This window comes from Antechinus flavipes, chromosome 1 (assembly GCF_016432865.1).
Source record: "Antechinus flavipes isolate AdamAnt ecotype Samford, QLD, Australia chromosome 1, AdamAnt_v2, whole genome shotgun sequence".
Classification (NCBI taxonomy): Eukaryota; Metazoa; Chordata; class Mammalia; order Dasyuromorphia; family Dasyuridae; genus Antechinus; species Antechinus flavipes.
The window spans coordinates 584,741,651-584,766,473 of record NC_067398.1 but is presented as its reverse complement, the minus strand read 5'-3'; the positions used below and the strand labels follow the sequence as shown (position 1 = coordinate 584,766,473).

General features: G+C 34.3%; 1 protein-coding gene across 2 annotated transcripts in view; it reads right to left on the bottom strand.

Moving 5' to 3' along the window:
• Positions 1–24,823, bottom strand: part of VPS13B (vacuolar protein sorting 13 homolog B) — a 1,012,351-nt gene that overhangs the window by 399,642 nt on the left and 587,886 nt on the right. For both annotated transcript variants that reach the window (XM_051970918.1, XM_051970917.1), the window contains 2 exons: positions 22,853–23,261; positions 16,494–16,605 (listed from right to left, as the gene is read on the bottom strand). In XM_051970918.1, coding sequence (XP_051826878.1) covers positions 16,494–16,605; positions 22,853–23,261 — 521 coding nt within the window. The remainder of the gene's footprint in view (positions 1–16,493; positions 16,606–22,852; positions 23,262–24,823) is intronic.

Here is a 24,823-nt window from a genome sequence, read left to right as displayed (position 1 = left end):
TAAAATGCTATTTTCTAGAATTTATTAACAGCAATATGGCATGTTATGCAACTTTATTTATTGGCAATCTTTTCTAAAGTACTATGAGTTTCTAAAGGAAAATAACAAAAGCATCATTAAAAAGGGTTAAATGTAGTTGATAAAACATTCCAAAATCCATGCCAGTAGGACTTAGAGTCATTTTCAGCACTGTTATTGAGGTAGCTTTTGGCAGCAAGTAGAAACATATTCTTAGAAACCTACATCCTGCCACAGGAAGCCACAGAATACACCATAACTCTCTGAATGCCAAATTTAAACCCAAAGCCTTCACACTAGATCAGCTGAAGAACATGACAAGGATTCATTCAGCCAAAGGTGTTTTCAAATAGAGCTTTTAGGCAAGTTACTCCAAATAACAAATAGGTTCGATATCTCTCAACTTGCTAAAAAGAGGTTATTTGCAACCAAACATTACATATTACAGGATTAGGACTATAACATCCCCAGACACTAAACACGCCCTGCCAAACACCAAAATGACAGCTATTTAAAGATATATTAGTGTTCTCCATTTTTCATATGAAAGGAAAATTCAGAGTGGGATCAAAGATTAAAGGAGGGGGAGGGAAGAAGTATAAACAATGTTGCTAAAGTCTGATAATTTAATTTTCACACTACTTTTGGGAACGATATACATCCCATCTTTCCATCTAACTGTGGTTTAGCATTAAAATACATATGCTTAGCCACAGGAAAAACTACAAAATACATTCAGGAGACAGCGCAAGACCTGAAGTTTTAAAATACCCTTGAAATAAAAGCTATGATTCATTCATATACTTATAGGAAAAACCTAATAAAAGTGAATCCTCTATATATTTTATTGTCCACACAAACATAATAGTGTTGTTTAATTTTTACTAGATTTTACCCATGTTTGGAGCATTTAAACTCTCAAAGTCTACCACATAATCAGCAGCATGCTAACATTTTTATGAGAAACTCTGTTGACTGTATATAGTTTAAAATTTAATTTGTATATATGTATATGTATCTGTATATATATAATTTGTATGTGTACATACATATGGGTATATGTTTGTGTATATCTATTTATATCTGTATCTATCTATATGTGTATGTGCATATGTGCACATACATTTTGATTCCTAAAGGAATGGAAGCTTCTGAGGGCAGGAACTATGACATTTTTGCCTCCATACTGAAACACAGTAGGAACTTAAGAATGTCTTTGAAATGACTGGCTAATAAATAGTTAACATAAAACTCAGAAGAAATTAAAATTTGGAAGGGTGTTGTGACTTATATATACAATAATTCTGCTTTCCAGTTAAATGGTGCAAGAAAATCAGCCAAATGGCTCACCTAAAATTCCACCTAGAATTAAGGATTTAGTGTCAGAACTTTGGCCATGACACTGAAATAATGCTTTCTATATCACCAATAATATGCTCATCTTTATGTATTATAAGAAAAAATACTTTGCTTAGTGATAATGAATTGAATATAACAGGTTTTATGTAGCTTATAATGTCTTTTTAAAGAAATTCTGTGTTAAATGCTAACGTTCGATAATTAGCTTTTGACTTTAAAGAAACATGATAACTATAACTTATATTTGTATAGTTACAGTTTTCAAAGAGTTTTCACACTTGTATCTTATTTTCAGGAACTAAATATTTATGAGAAATTGATTTTAAAATGAATTTCTATAAGGTAAATTAGATTGCCTCATGAATTTACTCTACAATGAAAAATGTATAACCACTTCTGTTGCTGCTCCCTTTGCTTTGTGCTAATAATAGGACTATAGAGAAATACTGGGAGACGGAGAACAGCAGCTTTTTGAAAATTTTTACACGTAAGGGAGAAGCAAACAAAAAACACATTTTACATATATCCCTAGAAAAATCCTATCAACAATTATTCTAGGAGAAAATTTCAATCCTAAATTTAAATAGAAAATAAACTATCTTATCAGGGATGTATATCTGTTATTAATATCCTACAAAATATATATATTCAGGTCCTTGATGACAGTTTGCTAATATCATCAAGAGTTTTCTTTATAATATTATATACTTTTGTCCCAAGAAAAGAAACAAAACCTAAAAACTAGGTACTTTTCTATGCCATTAGCCTGTGGGCCCCAATAAACACTGTGAATTTGCAATAAATTGTATGACTGAACTAAAAAAAATATAGAAAACGTCTGAAAAAAAGAAATGGTTGAAATATTCAACAATTGACAAAGTCTTTCAAGAGCTGTGGTTTAAATTGGTCACAGATAAAATCCCAGAAGGGACATCAGAGGACCCACAAATATTTATGGAATGAACCACAAGCTGTATACAGAAGTTCACAAATGTCCCATTACAAGAAGGCTCTAGTTCTCTCAGTAACGGATGCACAATACTCACATTATATTCTAGTTAAGAAACTTACTAATTAAAAATTTTACAAAAGAAAAAAGATGTCTTCAATATTATTTGAAAATTCAATAATTAAAACATTTGACAGAACAAAGTATGTAATAAATTATATTTTATATTAAATGTTCAGTTTGTAGTGTAATAGTAGATTTTGTGAATTATTTTTTGAGAAAATGCCATAGCAATAAAATTGGGTGGCAAAATTTCAAACCATTCTCCAGCCTATTCCAATTCTATATATCCAATAATATAAACCTCACTTCCAGAGGTTAATTAGAGCTAAATTACACAGAATGAGAAAAGGAGGGGTTACTTATTGACATCCACATTTTTACCCAGGTTTAAAAAAATTACACATCATGAACTTTCTTGGATTGGTAAATTTCTTAAAAACTAACCAAATCTCCCAAGTCCCTCAACTAATCTAACTGCTCAGTAAATACCCTGCATTGAACATACTGGGCATCCAAATTCTTTTGGAAAAGAAGCCCTTAAATTCTGTTCTAAGTATATAGTATTGTGTGGTACATATACTGTTAGCCATTGAACTCAATATTCTAGAATCCCCACACAGCATGAAATAGGCATGTGTAAATAACTTCTATATGTGCACTCCCTACTTTAACATAACTGTCACAACCTTGCTATATGATTTTAATAACTGCAAATTTCAATATTCAAAATGTTGTCACATATAAGCAAACTGATGACAGCTTTAGATATGGTTTTTTTTTAGATATGTTTTTTAATCAGTGTTCTCTACTGAGCTTGAAGAGAAATATTTTGAATATTTTATTTGGTAAGGATGGAAATATAATAAAATAAAGATGGTATGAAAAAGCATCACTTGTTCCATTTATAATTTTTGAGGAGAATTGTGCTAGCTAATAAATTTAGCAAAAACAGTAAAAAGCAGCATAATGTCCTTTTTAAGAATGTGAAGATATATATGCATACTATCAGGCCACAAGTATTCATTTAAGTGCCTCTTATGTGCTTGGTACTGTGCTAAGAGCTAGAACTACATAGAAAGACAAAAACATGGTCCATGTTCTCAAGGAGCTCATATGGTAATTGGGAAGAAATTATAAAAGTAACTAGTTATAGAAAAGTTATTATAAAGAATGTTAAAAAGTAGAGAAAACTTTTAATTCATTTTCAATCAACATTTTATTAAGCATCTGTTATGTGCCAGGTCTGGTGCTAGTGCCAGAGGGATAGATACAATTATAAGAACAAGTCTTTGCCCTTAAAGAGCTGGTAGTAGTAACAGTTCATGGAAAGGATACAAAATGTACAAATAGAAGTAAATACAAGTTGTTTTAAAGAAGTAAAAAATATTAACAATGGAAGAGAAGGGATATGTTATTAGACTTTGTACTGAAAGCTTTTCAAGTTTTGGAGGAGATGCAAGAGCTGCTACTCTATTGACAGTCTTTGAGAAGGAATTTAGAGTATATATCATACCTATGATACTATACAGAATATGGCACATATCTTTGGAGTGGTACAGATATTAAGTGCTATAGGTGTTCCAAGAAGACCACAATTAGGAGACTTTCATATAAAAAATAAGCTTTTTAACTAGGTCCAAAAGAATGAGCAGAATTTTGGCTAATAAAATGGAGGAGAAGATGGGATTGACGATATCAAGAAATCAATTAATGGTTATTTGTTAATTACTTACTATGTGCCAGGAATAGTGCTACAATGTGGTGAGGTATTCTAGGCAAGTAAGTAATTAATTCCTCTAGACAAGAGAAAGAACATGAGCAAATGTTTCTGTCAATAACCAACAAGCATTTTATTAAGTGTCTATTATGGGGTAGAGTTAGTCTAGCTTAACTTTTTCATTTGACAGGTGAGAAAGGTGATAGGTTAACCAAAGAAATTAACAACTTTTTAAGATCACACAGGCAGATGACAGATTCAGCCCAGATTGTCTAAGACATCCTAAATGACAGTTTAGGGAGTTTGTACTTTATACTCTTGGTCATGGGGAGTTGTCAAAGACTTCTGAACAGGAGGATGATGTGATAAAATTGGTGTTTCAAAGAAGTAATTACAATTCAACCCAATAAACTATTGGCATAGGGCATGGAAAAGTGGTCTTGGGAGTAGAAGAAATCTAGGTTTGAGTTCTGCCTTTGAAACATGCTCATCTGTGAGGATGCAGTAAACTTTACCTCAGAATTTCTCCATATCAATGAAAGGCCCACACTAAAATAACCAAAAGCGTATATTGAATTTTCAGTGATTTTTGCCTTCAATGTTGTGTCTACTTCCTTATTGATACTAAGTTTATTACTCAAGATATCTGCTAGAGGCAACAAATTAATAAAGATATTTGAATTTTTTTTTGACATCTTGACTGTTACACTTGAAGATTTCAACACAAAATAAACCATACAAATCTTGGCTCTAAAATACTACCCAGAATTCTATTGACTCTTGAAGATCAAGGACTTCTGTATCTATGTTGGAACATATTTTTACAGCTCAGTAATCAATTGCTAGGTTAATAAAAGAGAGCTCGGTCTGATTTCATCCAATTGATGGCATCTTTTTTGTTTAGTTATACTTATGAACAAACACAATCTGAGAATGACAGATTTATACAGTTGGAAAGCAAATGAGTGATGGCCTTTTAGTTAATTTGAAAGGAATCTCAGTAAGTAGCCACAGACATTCTGCTTGAAGACCTGCAGAGACAGATATACATCACCTTTCAAGGCAGGTTATCCTCTAAGAATCAGCTCTAATTGTTGAAAATGTTTTGTTTTGTTTTTTAATTTGTACAAACTTGAAATTATCCTTTTTTCAATTTCCATCCATTATTTTGGTTCTATAATCTGTGGTCCAACAAATTAAGTCCAATCCTTTTACAAGAGTCTTTCAAATATTTGAACACCTTTATCACATCTATCTTAATTCTCCACCTTATATGCTACCTTAACTGACCCTCATATGACCTGGAATTCAAGATCCTTCATTGTCCTGATCTCTCAATCCTTAAAATGTCATGCCAAGCACTCAAAACATTACTCTAGAACTGTTCTGATCAGGATGCACATGATATTTCTTATTTCTAGAAGTTATCCCTCTCTTAATTCAGCCTAAAATGATGTTTTTTTCTTGTGGTCACTTAATACTTACAGGCCACTAAAATGCTTATGTATTTTTTCAGACCAAGTCTTATCCAACCATGCATCCCTGATTGGGAAGTTGGTTTTTTGAATCTCTAAGATATTTGATATTAATTCCCATTTGAGTCTTATTGGGTTCATTTCAAAAACCTATAAAAGTCTCTAAAGATCCTGATTTTGACAACCAGCATTAGCTATCAGCTACCTGAAAATGTGATAAGCATGCCATTTCTGACCTCTGGCCTCACTGGGCCAATCACAGATCTCTGGGATACTCAAGAGGAGATCTCCTATAAAGCTGACACTAAACCATTCAACATTTCTTAAATGACATCTAAAAAGGAATGAAGTAATGAAGAAGAAAAGGGGTATACAGCTAGTTCTTATATAACACACAGGTGCTCTGCAGGGCTGCCTTCTCTGGAAGCCTTCATATATTCTCGTCTGCTTCTGACACAATTTGCCATGAGCTACAGAGAAGTTATTCAGTCAAACCAGTTTTCAAAGACAATGAGTCTTTGACAATGACAATGAGTCACAGAGAAGGTGACAATTTGTGTGGGGATAAGGTCTACATTTGAAGCTCTGGCCTGAAAAAAAAATCACAGGTCTGGACCTCTTGGAGGCTTTCTCTCACCCTTTGCTCTTGTCATTCATAAGCAATCAATCCTCCATCATGATTAATGGCTCCTCTATGGCACTCTTCAACTGCCTTCTTTTTATCTTTAGAGTCAATGCCTTTTATCTCCTACCTGGACCGCAGCCCCTCCCACTCCTCCCTTATCTAGAGCAACTTGACCCAGCTGCCCCTACCAGCTTCCTAGGCAGAGGTTTGACCCTGTTACTACTCAGTTTTAGAACTTTCAGTGGTCTGCTCCCCTCAACTAGACATTTAAAGATGTTCACAGCCTGACCTGAGCCTGATCCAGGAAGCTGGAGAAGTGAACAAAGTGCTGGACTTCCTATCTAGCCTCACTTACAGATTGTATGACCCAGGCAAGTCACTTAACCTCAATCTGCCTCAGTTTTTTCAACTCTGAATTGAAGATAATAACTGTACTTACTTCCCCAGGTTGTTGTGAGGATCAAGTGAGATAAAATTTATAAAATGGTTAGCACAGTGCTAGGCACATAGCAGGTTCTATACAAATAATTTACCTATTCAGCTGAAACAACATAATGCTGCTGATGGAGGTCAGAATGGACAACCTTGTAGGTCAAGAACAATATATTCATTAGGTTTATTTCTTAAGTTTTGAAGGATAGTGAATTGACTCAGAGTGCATTCAAATACATGGAATAGCAAGCAATATAGGTTAGAGATAAGTTGTAATTTGGTAGATGCATGGCAAAGGCATACATTTTGCAGTAGTAAAATTACCAAAGTGAAAAATGAAAGCTTTGCATAGTTTAAATAGGTTCCCCCCCCCTTTTTTTTTAACATGAGGCAATTGGGGTTAAGTGATGTGTCTGAGACCAAATTTGAACTCAGGTCCTCTGATTTCAGCGCTGATACTCTATCCACTACATATAACTGCCCCTAAATAGCTTTTCAAATGAATACTGCTTGAGGATGCTTATTTTTAAAGTAGCACTGTAAAGATTCATTGAGTCCAGATTTATAAGAATAAACAATTTTGCCTTTGTTAGCTTGGTTCAGATTTCCACACTTTCTCACCAGCAGTGTCAGCATTTGTTTCTTTAGTGCTTTAAAAAGTCTGATTAACTAAGTCTGTTTGCCTACAAGAAGCTTTCAATTAAACATTCCCCAAATTAAATTTCAATGAAAAATGGAACTTGTGAATTTTTATAGAAAATGCGATCACACATATTTAACATGTATAGGACTGCTTGCCATCTGGGGGAGGGAGTGAAGGGAGGGAGGGGAAAAGTCGTAACAGAAGTGAGTGCAAAGGATAATATTGTAAAAAATTACCCAGGCATGGGCTCTGTCAATAAAAAGTTATAATTATTAAAATAAAAAAATAAAAAATAAAAGGGGTGAGGTGGAAGATATTAGAATGAAAAACAATGGTTAAAAAAAAAAAAAAAGAAAATAAGATCACAACAAAGAGAAAATGCATGAACTACATGCTAATACAGGAAAACTATATTATAAAAAGGACTGTTATTTCATATATACCCCCAATCCAATTATGTTCCCTTATACAACTGAACAAGTGAAAATATCAAAAGCTTGACATGGCAAGCCTAGTCTATGCCATCATTTTCTGGTCTTCTACACCATTATAGTGAAGTTTTAGCTATCTAGACAAGCTATTTTTTTTAAATAAACAAGTAAAAACAAAGTGTTATTAAGATTTATATGAAGGTACACATGTTATAAACTCTATAAGAGTTAATATTTTACTGATATATCTATATCAAGTAGATGAACTACATAATTATCTAAAATGAACAAATTCAAAGTCCAATGGCAAATTCCAAATAAAGTGTAGACTTGAAAATTTTTAAAAATATACTTCACTTTCCAAAACACATTTGAAAGCATCAAAGATTTAGAGCAAGATTTTCTGGTTGCATCCTTTCTTCTAAAACTCTTTCTGTAGTGAGGTCAAGATAAGAATACAAAAAAAAAAATAACTGCCATCTCATAGAAGATTCTCATTTTTACTTGTGAATTAAAATTGTTAACTTATTCATTAACCAAGTCATATATATTCTAAGTGTAGTAAAAGAATCGATTTTTGAATACATCATCTTCTTAGAATAAACAAAGTAGAAGAGAGGTTTCTATTATATTTCAATGTTAGGGAAAGATTGGGAAGATATAAAGAAAACAAATATAACTGAAACATATTAATTATAAAACCACATGAGTTTAATTCTCTTCTCTTGAATTCTAATAAGCAATGCAATCCATTTAAAATAATCAATCAGTGAACCCTTAGGTACAAAGGCCTATTGGTTTTCTGACACCTGGAATTGAAGGAGCTGAATTAGGGAGGGAAATTTTACAATAACCTTGCTTACTATGATATCATTTCCCCAAATTTGATGGTTAATAGAACAAATAAAGAATCAACAGAAGAGATCTTGTTCAAAAATAACTTTCTATAGTATTTTAGGTGGAAATGACTATTACTGAATTCTATATTTTAAGGAGAAAAAAATACTTTTCAATCCTAAAAAGGAAAATCAAATTTAGTCCTTTTCTTTTTATAAGCTAACCTGAAAAAGATAATTTAATTTAACCTGTTTTCTTCCTTTCCTTTTCTCCCTTTCTTTTCCTTTCACCCTTCCTTCCTTTTCCTTTCTCCTTCTTTCTTTCTTTCTCTCCCTTTTCCTTTCTTTCTCCCTTTCTTCTTATTCCTTTTTCATAAAGAGTATACAGAGTAAATTTCTTATTGACTTTGTTTTACCCTACATTAATTAATTTCATGATATTCATTAGTGTGCCAAATTCTATAGAGTTTTTCTGCTATTTTATTCATTTATTAATTAGTCTGTCACTGACAAATTTGCCTCCATCAAATAAGGCTTTATGGACACTCTTATTTGCCCACACAATAAACAGTATGAATATAGTAACTGTGCTCACAATACTTAACTCATCATGGATTTGGGAGAAAATGAATGCTTTACATCCAGTCAAGCTTCATAATCCACATTTATTTGCTTTTCAGTTTCAGAACATTCAATTTACTTTCTCATTTAGAATGGAACCTATTAATAAAATAAACATCTTTTAAAACTTTTCTTCTTGAAATCATCATATTTGGATTTATATTGACTTAAATTCTAATGTTTGTGAATTAAATTGGATTATTTCAAGAAGTACAAATTTCAGCATTTTAGGATAAATTTATTCCAGTATAAAATTTAAATGCTGGTTTATCATTTTTGATCAAATTCTATTTAATTTTAATTATCCAAAGATTGGGACTAGCATAGAAGCAGGATCTGTGAATCCACTAAGATTTCTAGGTAAGGAAATTATCAATGCAAGTCAGTACGTTTTCTGCAACTTTGAGAGAGTTGGAAAAAGCACTAATGTATAAAGGATCGCACAGTTACTATGTGTCACAAGTGAACTCAGGTCTTCCTGCCATTGAGACCAGTTAGTTCTCTATTCACTATAGCAGACTGTCTCTCTGATTGTTCAAAAGTGAATACAACAAAGGCCATGCACTCACAAATAGTTTGGTTTTGAGAAGATAATGTTCTTAATGTAACTTGTGAAAACTTTTTGAACTTATCATGTACTTGCTAATGTTTATCTGAAGTTTTCACTTGGCAGAATAACCTTAATTACACCAACATTTAGAAATAGGATTGCTTTTTATTACTTTGATGAAAAACAACAAAGCTTTCAGCAAGGTTTACTGTGGTCAGATGATTTCATTGTAAAAACAATAGTTTTTGGTCTATATCAAGTGTCCCCATTGTGAAGAAAAAATATGCTCAAAAATTTGTTAATAAGCTATCTAAGTGTTTTTCATTTAAGTGGTTATGAAGATCAGACAAATCTTATATACCAACAAAGTCAAAACGAAAAACACCTCAAATAACAAGGTTATTGTCTTGTTGGCTTAGTCTCCAAACCATCATGGACAAAACAATTCAAATACCAGCTTAATTTACTGTCTTTCATTAACAAAAATGGGAAAACAGAACGAGTGGCTAGTAGCCAGGAATTGAGACATGTAGCTCTTTTATTTTGTCAGTTTAAACCTTTTTCTAATAACTAAAGTGACTAAAGCCATTACAGTCTGGTGAAATCTGAGTTGCTTATGTTAAATAAAGCCATGGGTAGATAATCTACTCTAAAAGGATATACACATTTCAGGGGGGAAAAAGTTACAATTAGCATAGTGAAGAGGATGATGACAAATGTGCTTTTTTCTTTGAGTATTTCCTCCACTGAAAAGTATCTTGGAGAGAGGAAAAAAAACAAAAAAAACCCTGCAGCTTGTAGATGATAATTATTTTAGAAGGGCCTTCACCTTTGAGCAATGTACTAAAATATTACAAGTTACTTAATCAAAAGAAAATTTTTAAATCACCCCAAAACACATTAACTCAAAAGAAGGAAAACAAAACGTTAGAATAAGAATGCTGGATATGAAGTAAGATGACCTAAATTCAAATCTCATTAGTATATGTTTAACTATAGGTGTGCTGTTTAATTAATGTCATTTGGCGATGGTTTTCTCATCAAAGGATCAGATATTCAGACTTGGGATTTTTGCAACCACCTAGTTCAAGTTCTTCATTTTACAGAAAAGGATCAAAAACACCCTGCATTAATCAGACCTCACCAAATTGGAAAGCTACATGAGAATATGTCCATTGAGAAACAAACAAATAATTTTCTAAAAAGTGTTACATACATTAACTGTTGTTCTCTGAGGGAGGATTTCCCCTTTCATACTTATCCCCTTGGTTGAATATATGCACTTCTAACTTCAACCACACTGACATTATTTAAATTAGTTCTGGAACTGTTTTTCTGAAGTTGCATTCAGAGTTAGTTTATGAGATTCATAAGAAAATCAAATTATTTACTTTATATCTTTTGTATGGGACCATATGTGGTATTTGACAGTTTGATCCATTGGTATATTTCACTTGCAGGTGTGGTTTTGGAAAGTGGTTGAAGGACCTCAGATATTTATCCCATAGAAAAGAAAACTTATAGAGGATATGAGCAGCTTTTCCAAGTCATATTGGAGAAACTTTTTTTGCTGGGCCCCAAAGCCTAAAACACAGACACTGTGTTGAAATTACAGGGATCAACATAAGAATGAAATTTTTACTAATCAAAGGTTTCTTTCCAACAACAAAATGGAAGATGTAAAATGGCTCTCAATTTGACATCCATGAATCTTATGAAGTAATGAAGTAATTTGTTACAGAGCTCGGATTTGAACTCATTTTCTCTGATTCCAAATCTTAAGCTCTCTCTCCTAACTATAAAAACTTTAAAATCTTGACTATGAGAGACAACATGGCACAATAGATAGAAAGACTGGTCTTGGAGGCAGGAAAACAAGTATATAAATTCCACATCTGATCTACATTGGCTGTGAGAGCCTGAGCAAGTCACTAATTCACTTCTGGGCAGTTTCCTAAGGCAGTGCTGGGCATTGTCCACCAATGAAATCAAAGGTCCAGCCCCTTAGCCATATCTTTCTGTATACTTATTCCAGTTAGAAGAATGTTTAAGACTGTTATCAATGTCAGCAACTAATATTCCAAATCAGAATCATGCAATCTGTGAGTTGCTCTCTAGTCTATCTTGTAGACTATGGTTTTCAAGTCTCTGCTTGAAGATTTCCAGAGAGGAAAAAAACGCATCGCTTCCAGGGATAGCTCATCATGTTTATAAATCTGAAGTGATATAATAAAATTTTTCCTCAGTAAGGTCCATATTAGTCACTTTGCAGTTTCTACTTTTTACTTCTTGTTCTGTTCTCTAAATCTAAAGAAAATATTCAATTCCTTTTCACATAATAGTCCTTCAAATACTTGAAGACTGCTATGATGTCTCCCAAGTCTTCTCGTTTCTATGGTAAACATTCATTTTTTAAACCGATCCTCATAAGACATATTCTCTAGTCTGTGTCACTATCCTGATCTCCCTAATGTACGTATACTACTACTTGTTTATGTTCTTCATAGAATGTAGCACCCAAAAGGGACTCTATCTAGTACATGATATGTGGTCTTTCTAGTATTATTAAATTATTTTCTCTATTGAACAGTATGTTTTCCCAACTCTTTCCTGATATCTTTTCCATCTCCCTGTCTCTGTTCCTCCAAATTCCATCCCAATTCCCCCACCTAAAGACAGTCTTAAATATCTATTTGGTCCAGACCTATAATGAATAACAAGGAATATATATATAAATTTGTACATTTTACTTGTCAGAGACACACACACATAAGACAAATTAAATTTTCCATTTGTAGTAAAGACAAACTTAAATACAACAAACCAGGAATTCTGTATGAAGAAAATGAAAGAAATAAGTAGATGTCAGAAGTAATTCTCTTATCATCTGCAAATAGTTTCACAGAGAGAATTTTTACGCTGTAAATCCCTCAGCAATGACTTGTTTCCGGAGAGACCCTGAGATTCATAATATGCTCAATTTCCAAGAATAGAGAGAAGAATATCAGTTTAATATAGAATTGGACCAAAAGACTCAGGCACATATATCATTCCCTTCATCATCACTATGAAGCTAATAGAACTATCAGAAAAAGGGGCCAACTTCTGATATTGTTTAAACTGAGCACTCCCATGCAGATGACCTAATTCCAATGCCATTTCTATTTCTGTCATTCTGCATCCTTTGATGCTGATGATATATTATTTTAAATAGTTTTAAGTGAGATCTTGAAATACTTTTGGCGTTCTATCTCGTGAATACTCTTCTTGCATTTATTATTCCAGAAACTGCTTTAGGATGTAAATTTTCTAAAAGTGCCACTGGGTGTTTTGCCCAGCATTGAGCACATTCTATAGTTTGGAACATTCTGTGAGTCAGTAAACTGAAGCCACAGACAACACAGATCAAATAAAATTGACCATGAGGAAATCATTCTTCATACCCATGTTCATATATAGGAGTCCCACAATCATCTCACTAGTGAGCTTACAGAAATTTGATGTGTTTCTATCCCATTCCAGACTGACTTCAGTTTCTGATGCTGCCTCTAGAAATCAACTTAGTATCACAGCCCACCAGGAAATTAGGTTTGATGTGGTTCCATAGATTGGGCTTTGAGAAGATTACAATGAAAAGTACAACCTTGAAACTGAGCCACCTCTTGTTGAGACTGAAACAAGCTCTACACCATGCTAAATTTCCAGAGGTAAATCCAAATGGAAGTGGGTGTCTGGAACCTGCCTTAATCTAGAACAACTCTGAATTCTCAAAATTTAAAGGACAGAAGGAACTGAGAGTTTAATGTACACTATCTACATGACTGTATCCTCTTATATCCATGACTTGTTTAATAAATGCTAGGATGATGGCTACCAGGTTGTAATATATTAAATACAAAAATACCATGGAAATGATAACACATGTTATGAATATTAAATTAACATACTTGAAACATTTATTCCATTTAAGATATTCAGATGATATTCAATTCAGTAGCCACTTATGAAGGACTTCTGTATTTGCCCTTCTTACCCCTTGCTTAAAATAGAATTTCTTTTGCTCTGTACATGGGAATTAATAAGCCATAAATACATATGAATTTAGCTGTCTGTATTTCAGTTCATGGGTAGGGGGAAAAAGCTTCCCCTTTATAGTAGAGATTGGTCTTCTTCCACCAAAGACCAGAGAGGGTTGTACCTACCTGAAAATACTCAGTTTTAGAGAAGAAGAGAAGAGAGAAATATGGTATAGAATATTTCAGCAAAGCAATTTACACAAAATAGAAAAAAATAAGATACCTATTTCCTCCTTTGTTCTCTAAAGCAATTTTTCCTGTATGTCTGACTCATGATAAAGGATCCAGAAGACCTAAATTACAGAAGTGAACACAATAACCACCTTCAAAATCTGTGAAAATGTCATGAGTCTTATTCTGTGTGGTTTCAGAGGGCAGAATTAAGAACAGTACATAGAAATCATAGGGAAGCATATTTTCTCCCCAATACAAAGAACAACTTTCTTTTTTTTTTCTTTTAAATAACTTTTTATTGACAGAACCCATGCCAGGGTAATTTTTTACAGCATTATCCCTTGCACTCAATTCTGTTCCGATTTTTCCCCTCCCTCCCTCCCCCCCCTCCCCCAGATGGCAAGCAGTCCTTTACATGTTGAATAGGTTACAGTATATCCTAGATACAATATATGAAGAAAAACTTTCTAACACCTAAAATAATTTTTTAAAAGAATGGAATTTTCTGAGAGAGAATTCCCAATGCTAAGAGATATTCAGGAAAGAAAATGGAACTGTTTATTAGGGATGTTTTAAAGGGATTTCATTCATTTGTTAGAGGGATGTAGCAAATGATATTTAAAGTTTGTTTGTTCTCCAAATATTCTATTTCTTATTTTATCATTAGGCACAGTTTCAAATTCTGGGGATAATGAAAAAAAAAAGCCAAAAATATTTTTGTTCTCCTCTTGAAAGTAGGGGAGAGAGGGCTAGTGACAATTTGTAAAGAACAGTATACAAACAATTTATATATAGGACAAATTAGAGGAAATCAATAGAAGGAAAGCATTAGTATTTAGGGGAACTGGAAAAAGCTTCCTATAGTACAAGTACAATTTTAGTCAGTTGACTAGCATTTATTAAGTGTTTAATATGTATGAAGCACCGTGCTACATCCCTGGGGACACAAAGAAAGGCAAAAAATGGAGATGTAAAGATGTCAACAGAGATGAGGAATGAGAGAATTCCAGGCAGTGATAGGAGGAAGATGTAAGGTATAAGAAGTCTGTAAAGGTAGATGGAAATCAGTTCTGAATGCTGAATGCGGAACTTTATATTTGATTCAGGAGGTAACAAGGAGCTGCAAGAGTTTATTGAATGGGTGTGGGAGCGGGTAACATGATCTGATGCATGCTTAAATTTTTCTATTATTGGTTTCCTCATCAGTAAAATGAGGAAATTAGACCATAATATCTCTAAGGCCCTTTCTATTAAAATTTTATATGATCCTATAAAAAATTCGTAAGGGAAGCTGTTTTACTCATTTAAAGGAATAGCAGTGCTTTGTATTTAAATGTATCAAACAAACTACAAAACAAAAATGCAACTAATTACATCAGATGAGAATCTTAGCTTTAAGGTAGACTTTGTCTTTCTAAAAAAAATCCAAACTGGAAAGAGTAAAAAGTAAAATAGCTATCATCTTTTAGACATTAACTGCTTCACAATAATCAGTCTTTTTTCAGCAGTAACTTCTATTGAAGTACTGTAGGAGATTCTTTTACAGAAAAAGAGAGTGAGAGAGAGAGAGAGTGAGAGTGAGAGAGAGAGAGAGAGAGAGAGAGAGAGAGAGAGAGAGAGAGAGAAAGAGAAAGAGAGAGAGAGAGAGAGAGAGACAGGACAGAGACAGAGAGTGAAGGAAGGGGGAGAAGAGATGAAAGAGAAAGAGAGAGACAGAGACAGGTAGAGAGAGAGAGAGGCAGAGAGAAAGACACACACACACACACACACAGAGAACAGGAGGAGAGACTGCCACATCTGAGAAACAGACGAGCAGGAAGTAGAAGACACTTGTTCATCAGTATTTCTGTGACTCTTTTCACGTGGTATTATTTGCAACTGCACTTTCATGTCTGGGGGTAGTGCCAACTTCAGTAAGAATCATATATATTTTTATCATACTGATTACATGTGTTCACCAGTTTTGCTGTCCAAAGATGCTTACTGTGGTTTACACATGCTTAGTGACAAACTCCAGAGCATGACATTTTCACAGAAAATGTGTTTACTGTGAAATTTCTCCTCAGAAGTATGCTTTTCTTTACAGCTTTGATCCACATGACATTCATAGTCCTACATTTCAAATAATTGCTTACATTTCCATTATGAAAACCTACCCCCAGATACAATTTGACTACAATGGGAAATAGTAGTCTTAGAACATTCTTTCTATACTTATATGACTGAAGATTTCATCAGATTAAGAAAATGCATTAAAACATTTTCAGTTGCACTCCTTCAGTTTCATGGTGACTTGATGCTTAGATTCTGTTATTCATCAACACTTCACAGAAAAACTTGATTTGTCTGAATGAATTTTTAAAGCCACAATTGAAGAAAATCAGAAAAACCTGGTTTTGAATATCAAAAGATCCTAAACAAAAAGTATCTCTAGAGGCCCCATGGTGCAGCATTTTTATAGACTGGTGCTTGTCCTCACAAAATGAAATTGTGGCTGGGCTAGACATAAAGAGAACACACTTACTGGTAAATGTCTTTTCTTAGGACAGTTCTGCTAAGTGGGTTGTCGGCCTGAGGAGCCATGGCGACAGAACCAATCTTCAAAACCAGGGTGTCTTCTCTTGCAGCCTCAGTTACTGAAATAAAAGAAAGACAAGTCTAGTCAGTCCTATTATGTTGGTTTTTTTTGGCAATAAAACATGCAAAGGAAGGTATTCTTTGAAAGAAAAATGCAAAATAGGTGGAGAAATAATATAATAAAGGATAGTTCTTTATAGTGCTAAACAAATCCTAGGAGATAGCCACTGCCACATCTAGCAATTTCAAAATGATGTCTAGTATCTTTGTACATTTTTACCATACATATAATTCATTCTTCCTGCTCAAAAGCATTTGTGCTTTAGTACAATAGCTTGAAAATACTTTATTGCCACTGGTCAGCAGCACTAGTATGGACATCAGTGGGGCCCAACATAATGGCCTTATAGGCTTCTTGGTTACCACTATCCTAAGGCTTACAAAGGTTAAGTTTTAGCCTTTGTGCTATAGGCTCATAAAAGAGGAAAGGAAAGGTCACTTGGTTCTGACCAGATCCCAGAAAGCTCAGGAAGTTTCCAGGCAAGAGAAATTGTTTGAAAGAATTCTTGGGGGGAGGATTCTGGGAAGATGGCAGAGCAGGTTGGTAAAATCAAGCTCTCCCGTTTCAAAATTTGAGTCTCAGGGTGAACATAGACTTGTTGAAAAACTAAGAAGTCTTGTGGCAGAATTGGGGTCCTCCAGAAACAATCTGAGAAGATCCAAAGAAAGACCCAGAGAAGGATTAACCCAAGTGCAAACACCTCAGGCTAGCAAATAGGGAGCCGCAGGGTAAATTGGGAGTGGCTGCAACCTCAGCGGGAACTACAGAGACTTTCGCCTTTTGGATTGTCAGGGTTTGAGTCCTGGAAGAATGAGGGAATCTGGGCTGATAGGGAACATTGGGCCTAGCTGTGCTACTGAGACGGCCCTGGGTGAGAAGGAACCAGCACCTGGTGAGTGCAGAAGCAGGGGGGCAACTGCCAGTGGCTCCTGGAGGTCTAACTATAGCTCTTCATGTGAGAAGATGATGATGATAATACAAGCAGACTGAGAGGCAGTTGCTGTTCCCTGACCTCTCTGACTATGAGGCTGTGGCAATGTCTGACCTCTCTCCTCTTCCCTCTATCTCCAATTTATCTCATTCCCAGTCCACAACACCTGGGTCAGCAAAGGCTGCCCTGCAGCTCCTTCAGCTGTTACAATCACAGCTGTGGAGGCTCTCGGAGAATTGACTCACCCCTTCACCTAGGCATGGTCCTTAACAGGGGAGCTCTTGGTTTGGGGGTCTTGGTCAGAGGGGAGAGCTGAAGGAAAGCCAAAGGCACCATCTCCCCCCCGACCCCTGACTAGAGGTGCTTACATTAATACTTCTCATTTTAAAAAAATTAATGAACCATCAAAGAAGAACCCCACTACTAAAACATTTTATGGGAACAGTGAAGATCAGCGTTCACCTTCAGAGGAGGATGCGGAAGTAAAAAGAGCTTCTACCCCAAAGAGTAACCTGAAATGGCTTCAGGCCCAGAGAGAGTTTATAGAAGAACTCAAAAATCTAATGAGAGACATTGAGGAAAAACCAAAAAACTAAAATAAATTAAAATAAAAACCATACGAGAAAAACAAGATTATGAAAAAAAGTTGACCAATTAGAAAAGGAGACACAGTCTCAAAGATGAAAATCTCTCTTTTGAGAATCAGAATTGGGGAATTAAATTCTGGAAGCAGAATTTAATGAAAGAATCAGCAGGGATAGAAAAGATGTGTGTATGTGAAGTATATGTGTGTGTGTGTGTGTGTGTGTGTGTGTGTATATATATATATATATACATAAATATATCTTCTTAACTATAGCTTGCGAGGTGTGGTGGGGGATGAAATGGAGATTATGTGTGTCTGTATGTGTATGTGTACATCTACATATGAACACAGAAATACATCCATACTTATATATAGCCTGTTTGGGGGGCAGGGAGGGGAATGAAAGGGGGAAGGGGAGAGAATAAAGTAAATAAAGATGCGCAGCAGAGAACAAAAGAACAATTTACAAGGAAGTAAAGAAAAGATGGATACTCATAAATATAATTTCTTCTACTAATATATATATATATATATATGTGCACTTTCTTAAATTGGTATTTGTTATTAATACATTTTGAACCCTCCCTGCTGTTCTGCTGGGCACATGATAATGTTCTCTTTTGTTCTGTTTCATTTTGATTTGTACTGCTTTTCTGGTTTTTTTTTTTTCTTATTCTGTTTCTTCAAATAAAATAAATTTTGAAAAAAAATTTTAACTTTTTTAAAAAGAAAGAATTATTTAAGTTCTTTTTGAATGATACTTGTTGACATTAATTTGGTTTCCTTTCCTTTGAAATCTTCTGCATTTAAAAAATATTATTCAGAGAAAGGGTTCATAGGCTTCACCAGACTAACAAAAGGGTCGATAAAACAAACAAGATGAGGAAATGCTACCAGATAAACTTAGAAGAAGTGATTTCTCACTCCAAAGAAGTCAGGAACACCAATGTAAAGATAGGACAAGAAGAATCTTTATCTTTGTTTTTATTTTGCTTTCAAAATGCTTCTTTTGTACATTTCTATAACTTATGGTTGTAATGGCATTCAGTTAGGAAAATTAATCTTTATTAAAAAAATAAATGAATAAATTCTACGCTAGATAGCTAGATCCTGATAAGAGTCTGAAAGCAGGATAATAATCTGAGGAGACAACACAAAGAAGTAGATCAACCAACTCCAGTCATCTGTCCTTATTAGGGCTTGAACAAGAGATAATTTAACCACAAGTCCTTTCCATATGAAGACTGATGCATTATCTGTAATTCACTGGTATAGTTCAAAAGATCTTTCTTTTCTAAAAGCTCTATGGAATGTGTGTGGGTTTCTTGGTAGGCCTTTTAATTTTAATTGAACTTGAGTATGTTTCCAATGTCAAGAACGGAAGGCATGTTTTTCTACTGAAGCTGCTAAAACAATAATTAAACCAAAACTGTTAACATCTCAGTCTTTATGATGCTATATAGAATATATATGAATGCTGCAAATTTTATCTCTTAGATCAGAAATGCATCCTTCGAAAACAAGCTATAAAGAAATGATAATAAAAGATGCAAGGAATGTCTTAAGTAGATTATGCCTACAGAAGCACATGCCCAGTATTTACCAACTGTGGCACTTAAAGAATGCAGTGATCATTCAATTAATTCCAGCTGTGACTGAAGTGAAGTTAGCATAGTTTAGCTCAGAAAAATCAGGAGAAGAAACTAAGAGTGGGGGGAGGCAGAGAGAAAAATGACCAAAGAGAGATAAGAAGACAGATCGAAAAAGAATAAGGAAAGGAAAAGAAGAAACTATCCTTTTGGATCAGGAAGGGATGAGAGGGAAGAGAAAATAAAATGGCAGAGCTAGGGGTCCTATCTCTCAAGTATTATTAAGACAATTTTCTTTGAGTTAAAAAAAAAAAAAAAGAGGAAAAGGATCAGTTAATCAAAAGGCATTTATTGAATGTTTACTATGTGTCTGATACTGTGCAGAAAAGTAGGGATACAAAGAATGGTAAAATAGTCCCTGTCCTTGTGGAGCTCAACGTGCAGTGATTAAGTGTATAAGACACAACAGATATAACCCCAAAGGGGAAAGTAATGCCATCTTGTGAGTGAATAAGATGGTCAAGGTATAATTAATAGGTGTGGAGAATTTGGGTAAAGCTTTAAGATGGGATTTGAGCTGAGTCTTAAAGCGAAACTAAGAAGCTGAGGTGACGAGAGACAAGAGACAAAGTATCCTGAACATGGTAGGCCAGTATAGCTGGGGCACCGAAGGAATTCAATGGAATAAAGTGTACAAAGCCAAGAAAAAGATGAAAAGGCCACAAGGCAAAGGCTTATAAATGGTAGAAGAACTGATAATTGATCCTGGAGGTAAAAGGTAGCCACTGGAATTTATTGAGGAGGGAGCAACATGGTCAAATCTGGACCCTAAGAAGCTCACTTTGGCAGTTTATATATTGGAACTGAAAGAGACTGGAGATAAGGAGTCCATTTATAAGCTATTGTAACAGTCCCAGTAAGAGATAATGATAATCTAAGCTAATTTAGAGGTTGCACAAGAAAAAGAGATGCATATAAGGGATGAAGATAGAAATGATAAACTAGGACAAGACTGGAGGTGTAATATGAGTGAAAGTGAAGAGTTAAGGACAGTTAAGTATAGATCAAGGGAGAATGGCAGTACCTTCAGTAATACTAGGGAAGTTCAGAAGAGGAGAGGGTTTAGGTGTAAAAATAGTATGTCACATTTTGTAATGTTGAGTTAGCTATGCCCATGAGACTTGAAAGTACAGAATAACTCTGACATATATCTAATATAAGAGTGTGTGTGTGTGTGTGTGTGTGTGTGTGTGTGTGGCGCAGCCAAGTTTTCTATCAGAAGGGTCCCAATAAGCTGGTTGTTCACGTCAGTCTGAAGTGATTAGAATTCTCAGGGGAGGAGAACACATTTTTCTCTTCAGGACCAGTGAACAGTTTAAGTAGAGCATTAAGCATAATAGAACCTTAAAACACTACTGAATGTGACGAATTGATGGCAACTTATAAAATGGTGACTATAGAGCCCAACCCCACAAGCCACATACACAGAGGGTGAAAATATGTATCCTTTTGTCCTCAGACCAGTTTCTATTAAGAGCTCCACAGCCAAATTTCCTGCCACAGAGGGTCCCAAAAGGGTTTTAGTAAAGCTGAATCATTCACTGAGGAAAATTTGATCCACATGTGAAATAAAGTCATGATGCCAAAATTAAGAATTTGGGCATGTAAATAACACCTAAGGTGCAGTCCCAGAAGCCTTCCAATAATTAGTTAGGAAGTACACTCAGGTACCTGAATTTATGAGTTTCTCTAAAAGGCTCAAGGAAATAATAGTTTTTTTTCCCCCTCAAATACAACTAATACCAAGATTTGATTCTGTAATTAAAACTTGTAACAAATTTTGTCAAGGAATTTTCCCAGTTATTGTAGATATTTAAAAAAAAAAAAACTGAAAAGGGATCATGAGTCAGTGTTTTTGTAATTATTTTGGTTAAGTAGACTTATACAAACACCAACGTGTGTTGGTGCAGTCTTGTTTATGATCAAATAAAGCCAGAAGCTAAATCTCCCTGATTAGTGATCTTTTCAAAGCATATTGTTTTCCATAGTTCTGCTCTGCCAAAGTCTGACTTCACCTCCCCTCTTTCAGGATTTTCTACTGATAAGCTACAGACCTAAGAATTAATGGTCAAGATGATGGGGACAGTCAGATGGTACAGTAGAACTAAAGTCCTGGAGACAGGAAATTATCAGCTCAAATTCAGCTTCTGAAACTAACTAGCTGTGTGATCTGAGGCAAGTACTTTAACCTCTACTTCTTTCATTTTCCTCATCTGTAAAATAGGGATAATAATAGAACCTAACTCCCAGGGTAGTTATGGATCAAACGAGCTAATAATTAAAAAGCTCTTAAGCACAGTGTCTGATGTAGAGAAAGTACTGTATAAATATTAGCTGTTATTATTTTTTTAATAGAGATCATCTAGTTAATATAGCAGATACTTTAGGAATTCAATGGGAAAGTGAGATGAAGTTACAAATACTGAAATCTCCTTAGGCCTAGACCAATGTTTTGTACAAAGTAGACATTGCTTTGCTGAATAAATGATAAATTCATTAATTTTGATTACAAGAATTAAGACATTCTTCCTTTTCTCATTTTTACTACTACTATTTTGTACTGCAAGTTTTTGGTCACCTCATCTACAAATATACATATGTTTGTGTGTGTATACATGTATACATATGGTGTGTATGTGTGTGTATGTGTGTGTGTGTGTGTGTGTGTGTGTGTGTGTTTAAAACCTAGACTGTTGTATCAAGAAAAAGGATGAGACACATGCTCTACTAGTATCAATCATGTTATAATGAAAACAACATTTAATAGAATAAGATAACTTTATATTTAATTCCTTTGCACCTTATAAATGGAGCTATCCTAAAGGACAAATTCTGGTTCTCCAATTAACTCTTTGATAAACTGAGCTATCTCCTGATAATGAATTCTAATCTCATTCTAATCATTTATTTGAATGATTAGAACTTTTACTTCAATTCTCCAGAGTGGGATGCTGAATATACCCAGATCATTAAACACAATGGACAAGAAAATTAATAGAAAGATAAGACAGTATGAAAAATAGCTGGGAAAGGGTTAAGATAAAATTCATACAGATTCATACAATTCTGTACACATTACCTCCAACAGCAGGTTGCATTTCCTCAATTTTCGGGAAAAAAACTCTGATTATACTGGTGTTGATATAGATCAAAGGCAAGTTGCGGGAGGTCAGAGTATGACTCCTCATGGGCTGACCTGGAGATTTCCTTTTCACCTGTTGAGTTCTTGGTAGCTTTGCTTGAAAAATGCTTGCAATTGCATTAAGTAAAGGAAAACAGAGAACAACATCAAATGCTTGTGCAGAAAGAAGAATCTCATGAAGAAAGTGAGGTGAGCCATCTGTTAAGCCTTCACATAACTTATGGAAACTTTTTCGGTCACTCCTTGATGTTAATTTATGCCGGACATTTTTAGTTACTGCTTTTGTATATGTGAGAGAGAGAAATCCATGCTGCTGATGTGAGTCGTCTAAAAGTTTTGAAGTTGTCTGTCTCAAAAAAAGGAAATCATAGTGAAAATTCTGTTAGAAGCAAAACTTTTGGGGGAATATTCCAAATAAAGAATCTGCTGTCTCATTTTTATTTCTAATTAATTTTAAACATCCTTTTACTGAGTCCCATTATTTATCATTAGAAAAGATTTCTGACCATAGTATAGCACATTATTGAATTAGTATGATCTCATTCAAAGATGCCAATGAATCTGTGAATTTTTGGATCCTATTTCCTTAAATAAGAAGTGAGGATTTTTAGGATTAAAAAAATAAAGTCTTCAAGGAGTTGGAAGGAATCTTAGAGACTGTCTAATCCATCTCCCTCATTTTACAGATTCAAAAAATGGAGGCCCAAGGAGGTTAGTGATTTGGCCAAGATCACACACAGCTCATGCTTGGCAAAGTAAGAATTTAAATCTGAATTGAGCACTGCTTTCACTATGGTAAAATTAATAAATCAATGGTCTATGGTTTAAAATTCATTAAAGATCAATTGTTAGTCTGTGAATTATATGGTGAAGACTGGGTATGTAAAAAGCAGTATCCTTAAGGAGAGAAAGTGAATTCTCAAAAGAGTTTATTTCTTATCTTTTGTGATGAGTAGATGGTCATGGGACATTCTCAACTTCCACATGCAAGAAAATTTTATACCTTCCCTTCTGTCATTTAAATTCTGGATAAGGAATCTTCCTTACAATGTGCAATGTGGCAAAATAATGAAGTATTTTTAAGTTTTAGATTTTATTCTTAATAATTATTATTCTCTGTGTTAGTGCCTATCATATAAGTTAAATTTCCTAATAATCATATATATGTAAGGTGTGGAGAAATAGTTTTTCTTTCCAGTTATGGTGATAAAATTACCATATCTTGTCTGCTTACTTGATAAGATGGATAATTGGGCAAAGAATACTAGTTGAGATTACAGAAAAAAGAAAAAAAAAAGATTTTCCTCTAGGCAAAGAGATTTTATTAAGAAATAATGGAACTTAGAACTAGAAAGCTTATAGAACTTGCTGTACTCTGTCCTGATCAGAGTAGACCACACATAGAGTACTCTGTTTAATTTGGGCATAGCATTGAATCAAAACTAGATTTTATTAAGAAAAGGCAAAAAAGTCTTGACAAAAAGAATGGCAGAGTTTCAAAATTATGTCAAGTGCAGATCAAGTGGGGAAAAAGAGATTATTTAGCCTTCAGAATAAAAAAAAATTAAGGGGAGCAATATCCTTTTTCAAGTACTTTAAGAGCTGTAATGGGGATGAGAAATCTAGCTTGTTCCTGAGTCCAAAAGGAAGAACCAGAACCAATGGGTAAGAATTGCAGAGATAAGTTAAGGTTTGATTCCAGAAGAAAAAAAATAAAACCAAAAACAACAACCACAACAAAAATCTCAACAATAAGAACTATCTCAAATGCAATGGCCTTCTGAGGTAGGTAGAAAAAACCTTACTGAAGGTTTTCAAGTAAAAACTATTACCCACTGTATACTTATACTTATAGTATAAAGTAAAGCAGAGAAAGAGATTCCTAACTGGGGGGAAAGGGTCTTTGAA